At 47.3% G+C, this 5773-nt stretch overlaps 1 protein-coding gene across 3 annotated transcripts in view; it reads right to left on the minus strand.

Moving 5' to 3' along the window:
- The window catches only part of pnp6 (purine nucleoside phosphorylase 6), an 81318-nt gene that overhangs the window by 17017 nt on the left and 58528 nt on the right, over nt 1-5773 (minus strand). For all 3 annotated transcript variants that reach the window (XM_043707372.1, XM_043707371.1, XM_043707373.1), the window contains exons 2-3: nt 1607-1776; nt 394-497 (exon numbers count right to left, since the gene is read on the minus strand). In XM_043707372.1, the coding sequence (XP_043563307.1) occupies nt 394-497; nt 1607-1776 (274 nt within the window). The remainder of the gene's footprint in view (nt 1-393; nt 498-1606; nt 1777-5773) is intronic.

Below are 5773 nucleotides of genomic sequence, written 5' to 3' on the forward strand. Positions count from 1 at the left end.
TGAGGGGTAGGGTCAGTGATGAAAGGGCGGGGTCAGTGATGAAAGGGCGGGGTCAGTGATGAAAGGGCGGGGTCAGTGATGAGGGAGTGGGGGAGCAGTGGTGAGGGGATGGGAGGGAGTGATGAAGGGACAGGGGTCAGTGATGAGGGGCCGGAATAATGACCTGGCCTCTAGATACCTCTAAGAAGAGTGAGAGATCCTGCCATACAGCTACCTAGACAGGGCTGGGTGGTGGTGTTTCTCGGAGCTGGTTGGCTAGTGGAGCCAGGCCTCTGACACTGACAGGAGGTCCCTGAGCTACGCCTGTCCCTGTCCTCAGGGCCTGAATCTGCAGTGTCTCTGATTTCACCAACTGGCCGCCACCGGTGAGTACAAAGTGAGACAAACACTTACCTCATTGATTGGGTAACCCTCGTAGAAATGGAAGCGGCCCTGCATACAGACACACTGCTTCCCACGGAGTTCCCCAAACACCAGCCTGCCAGCATGACCTGCAACTAAAAGGGTTTCGCCAGATTTAGTGGGTAGAATCAAACATTACCTTCAAACTCCAAGTGACTGTTGTTAAACATGACAGATTTACAAGGATGTTGCCAGGGTTGGAGGATCTGAGCTACAGGGAGAGGCTGAACAGGCTGGGGCTGTTTTCCCTGGAGCATCGGAGGCTGAGGGGTGACCTTATAGAGGCTTATAAAATCATGAGGGGCATAGATAGGGTGAATAACCAAGGTCTTTTCCCTGGGGTGGGGGAGTCCGAAGCTAGAGGACGTAGGTTTAAAGTGAGAGGGGAAAGATATAAAAGGGACCTAAGGGGCAACTTTTTCACGCAGAGGGTGGAGCGTGTCTTGAACAAGCTGCCAGTGGAGGTGGAGGTACAACGTTTAAAAGGCATCTGATGGGTATATGAATAGGAAGGGTTTAGAGGGATAGGGTCCAAATGCTGGCAAATGGGACTAGGTCAGTTTAAGATATCTGGTCGGCATGGAAGCGTTGGACCAAAGGGTCCATTTCTGTGCTGTCTGTCTTTATGACTCTGGCTCTGACTGGACTGGACTGGACAGTAGAATCCCTACAGTGTGGAAACAGGCTCTTCGGTCCAACAAGCCCACACCGACCCTCCAAAGAGTCTCCCACCCAAACCCATTCCTCTATATTTACCCCTGACTAATGCACCTAACCTACACATCCCTGAACACCATGGGGCAATTTAGCACGGCCAATTCACCTAACTTACACATCTTTGGACTGTGGGAGGAAACTGCAGCACCCGGAGGAAATCCAGACAGACACGGGGAGAATGTGCAAAATCCACATAGGAAGTCGCCTGAGGCGGGAATCAAACCCAGGTCCCTGGTGCTGTGAGGCAGCAGTGCTAACCACTGAGCTGCCATGCCATACACAGAGTGTAAAGTTTGTCCAATGAGGGAAAATCACTGAAGCTACTTTTATTCCCTCATCCCACGCCAACAGTGTCTGGGTTAAAATCGAAGCCAGTTCCTGACCCCTGAAATGACAGCAGGGATTGGGGGGGTAACTGGATGTTGGGCGTGTGTGCTGCCTGACTCACAGTGTGTCAGTAACAGTGCTGATCACACCCTGAACTGACCTGTACTTTTTGGGAAGCGGGGGATCTTCTCATATGGAATGATGGTCTGGTCACTCAGCAAATTGGCGAGGCCCCCGAGGCCAGACCCACAGATCACTGCTATCCTTGGCTGGATTGGAATCTGGGCCATCAACCAATCAGCCGTCTCCTTATACTCTTCATAGGAGAACCTGGGTAAGGGAAAAAAGAGAAAAGGTCAGAGATGGGGACTCAGTGACTCCTCTATACCTCGGGTTTCCTCATCAATTTAGATGTGTTCGCGAAATAACAGGTGTCAACGGTACTGAAAATATCTCCATGACAACATCAAACTCTCCCAAGACAGGCACAGCATGGGGTTAGATACAGAGTAAAACTCCCTCTACACTGTCCCCGGTCAAACACTCCCAAGACAGGCACAGCATGGGGTTAGATACAGAGTAAAGCTCCCTCTACACTGTCCCCAGGACAGGGACAGCACAGAATTAGATATAGAGTAAAGCACCCTCTACTCTTTTAAACTGAAGGTAAACTCCCTTTACATTGTCCCCCATGAAATATTAGGCTAGATAGAGTAAAGCTGTATAGATAGTAGAAAGTAATGAGGGAGCATGTCCTAGAAGAGTCATCAAATGAGGCTATTTAGTTTAAAAATTTTTAAAAAGCCAATTGTCATGCTGAGATTATACTACAGGCCTCCCAACAGTCAGAGAGAGAGAGAGAGAGAGACAGACAGACAGAGAGAGAGAGAGAGAGAGAGTGAGAAAGAGAGAGAGAGAGAGGAGCAGATATGTAACACAGAAAGCTGTGAGACGAACAGGGTTATAGTTGTAGGGGATTTAACTGGAGTTGTCCGAGTGTGAAGGGATTAGGCAGGCTTGAATTTTTTAATTGAATCCGGGAGGGTCAGTATGTAGAAAGTCCAACTAGAGATGGAACAGTGCTCGATACAGTCCGAGGAAATGATGCCAGTCAAGTGGTCAAAGTTATCTGTGTCCCTCATGATTTTATAAACCTCTCCGAGGTCACCCCTCAACCTTCTATGTGTCAGTGAAAAAGGTCCTAGCCTATCCTCATAACTCAAATCCTTCAGTCCTGGCAAATTATTTTTCTGAACCCTCTCTACTTTAATAACAGGGCAACAAGAACTGCACACAATACTCCAGAAAAGACATGGCAAAATGGGTTATGGACGCGAGTGGGATTAGTGTGGCCTGGTGTTGTTTGGTCAGCATAGACATGGTGGGCCGAAGGGCCTGTTTCTACACTGTCTGACTCTTAAGTAAAGCTCTCTTGACACTGTCCCCAGCAAACACTCCCAGGACAGGAACAGCCGTGGGTTAGATACAGAGTAAAGCTGTTTCTACTCTATTCAACTGGAAGTGTTCCACAGAAACACTCCCAGGACAAGGACAGCATGAGGTTGGGTATAGAATAAAGTTCCCTCTATGCTCTCCCAGATCATGTGTTAAGACAAACTAAGGTATCAATATTAGATCCAGCTCTTATTTTCACGCTTGGCAATATTATGGTCTGGTAGGGAAGATCTTCACATTTACATTCCAGTTAGCTCTCACCGAGACTCTTTCACATTATTTCTCGGTCTCTGTTTGCAGTAAGTGGTCCGTCAGGAAATGCTGTGGAAAAAGGAGACTCCCGCAGTAACTGAGGATCGGGAGTTTGTGTGGGACCGGTGGATGCAGCCAGAGTGATAACCGAGCTTCTCGGCTAAATCTGTCTCGTGCTGGGAGCTGCAGCTGGATATCCCACAGGGCCTAACCGACTGTGACAGGTGCAGTCTCACTTCAAACATTATGGCTCAAGTCCTACTCCAAGGACCTTTTGCATAAAAAGCTAGGCCGTTGTTCCAGTGAGCCATTGAGGGTGTACTGCACTGTGGCTCAGATGAGACATTAAACTTTGCTATCAAATGATTCAGAAAGGTGCTACAAATGCCGTGTCATTATGGCTGGAGTACGGGTCAATATTTATCCCTCAGTCAACGTCAAGTATTTCATCAACTGTAAAGCAAAAGTCATCACAAAGCCTTCTGTTTGGCCCACAGCCAAATCCGAGATGGTTTGTCCCACAGGAACGAGCAATCCTGCGGGACACAGATTGCCCTGGCATCAGATCCTTCCGAGGCACGTTAGAGGGCAGGCAGGCAGGCTGTAGTTCCTGTTATATTTACACAGACCATCACTTCTCTCTTGGCCTCAACACACAGCTCACCCTCAGCATTTCCTTCAGTGACCAGTCCCACCTACTGCCTGTTCATACATCAGCTCCATCCCTTTCTATCAACCCACTGAGATCAGAAATCTCTCCTCATCGGAGTCTACATTGCTGCCCCTTTATTCTGAGACTATGCTGCTTTGGTCCTAGACTCTCCCACGAGGAGAAACATCCTCTCAGCATTTACTCTGTCAAAACCCTTCAGGGTCCTATATCTTTCAATGAGATCACCACTCGTTCTTCTAGACTCCAAGGAGTAGAATCCCAACTCATTTAGCCTTTCCTCATAAAGACCAGACCAGGATCATCCTGATGAAACTTCTCTGAACTGCCTCCAACAAAATTAATATCGCTCTTTAAATAACGTGACCAAATCTGCTCACAGTACTCCAGCTGTGGTCTGACCAGCTCCTTGTATAGTTGCAGTAAGATTGCCCTACTCCTATACTCCAACCCCCTTGAAATAAGGGGCCAGCGTCCCAATAGCCTTCCTGATTACCTGCTACCTCTGTGTGCCAGCTTTCTGTATTTCATGCACAAGTGCCCCCCTAAGCCCCTTTAGGTTGCAGCTTTTCTCCATTTAAATAACATACTGTTCTTGTCATTTCCTGTGGTGACATCATTTCCTATGGTGATGTCATTTCCTGTTCTTTTTCTCAGGAGATGGTAAATAAACAAACAACTTCACATTTTCCCACGTTAAACTCTTTTTTTTTGTTCACTTAAAAACATGTGAGCTGTTTGTATCCCTCTCACAAGCTGCCTTTCACACCTATTTACTGTGGTCCAAGTCATTAGTATCTATTGTAACCATTATGAAATGCTTCCAGAGGTTAGTAATGGCACACATTACCTCTAGCCTCCCAGACTGCTTTCATCCACCACAATTCACCTACTGTCACAACAGGTCCACGGCAGACACCATCTCCCTGGCCCTTAACTCATCCCTGGAACGTCTGGATAACAAGGACACCTATATCAGACTCCTACTTATTAACTTTCACTCCACCTTCAACACCATAATTCCAACAAAACTCATCTCCAAACTCCAAGACTTAGGACTCTGCTCCAACCTCTCCAACTGAATTCTTGACTTCCGGAGCCACAGACTGCAATTAGTAAGGATTGGCGACAACACCATCTGCACCATGATCCTCAACACCAGTGCCCCATAAGGCTGTATACCTAGCCCCTTCCTATCCTCTCTTTACACTCACAATTGTGTGGCCAAATTCAGTTCCTTTTCCATTTCCAAATTTGCTGATGACACCACCGCAGTGGTGAGGAGACACAAACAATGAGGAGACAGGGTACAGGAAGGAGACAGAGCTTAATGGCGTGGTGTAAAGACAACAATCTCTCCCTCAATGTCAATAAAATGAAGGAGCTGGTCATCGACTTCAGGAAGTGGAGTGGAGGACATGCTCCTGTCTGTATCAATGGGGCTGAAGTAGAGGTGGTTGACAACGTCAAGTTCCAAGGAGTTAATATCACCACCAAACTATTCTGATCCATTAGCGAGTTTTGAGAAGATTGGTAGCTCAGGTTGAGGTTCTGGTTATAGGTTTGCTCGCTGAGCTGGAAGGTTCATTTTGAGGCGTTTCGTCACCATACTATGTAGCATCTTCAGTGAGCCTCCAGGTGAAGCACTGGTGGTGTAGCCTGCTTTCTATTGATATGTTTGATTTCCTTGGGTTGGTGATGCCATTTCCTGTCATGATATCATTTCCTGTGGCGATGTCATTTTTTTCTCAGGGGGTGGTAAATAAGCGAGCAAACCTACAACCAGGATTCTGATCCATCCTGGTGCAGGCATTCAGCACACCAATGTGAAACGCACTGGTAAGCTAGAGGAGATACCTGTTAGGAAGGAAAATGTGTTGGACATTTTGAACAACTTGAGGATAGACAAGTCCCTCGGTCCGACGGGATATATCCTAGGATTATGTGGGA

This window comes from Chiloscyllium plagiosum, chromosome 17 (assembly GCF_004010195.1).
Source record: "Chiloscyllium plagiosum isolate BGI_BamShark_2017 chromosome 17, ASM401019v2, whole genome shotgun sequence".
In the NCBI taxonomy this organism is placed as follows: Eukaryota; Metazoa; Chordata; class Chondrichthyes; order Orectolobiformes; family Hemiscylliidae; genus Chiloscyllium; species Chiloscyllium plagiosum.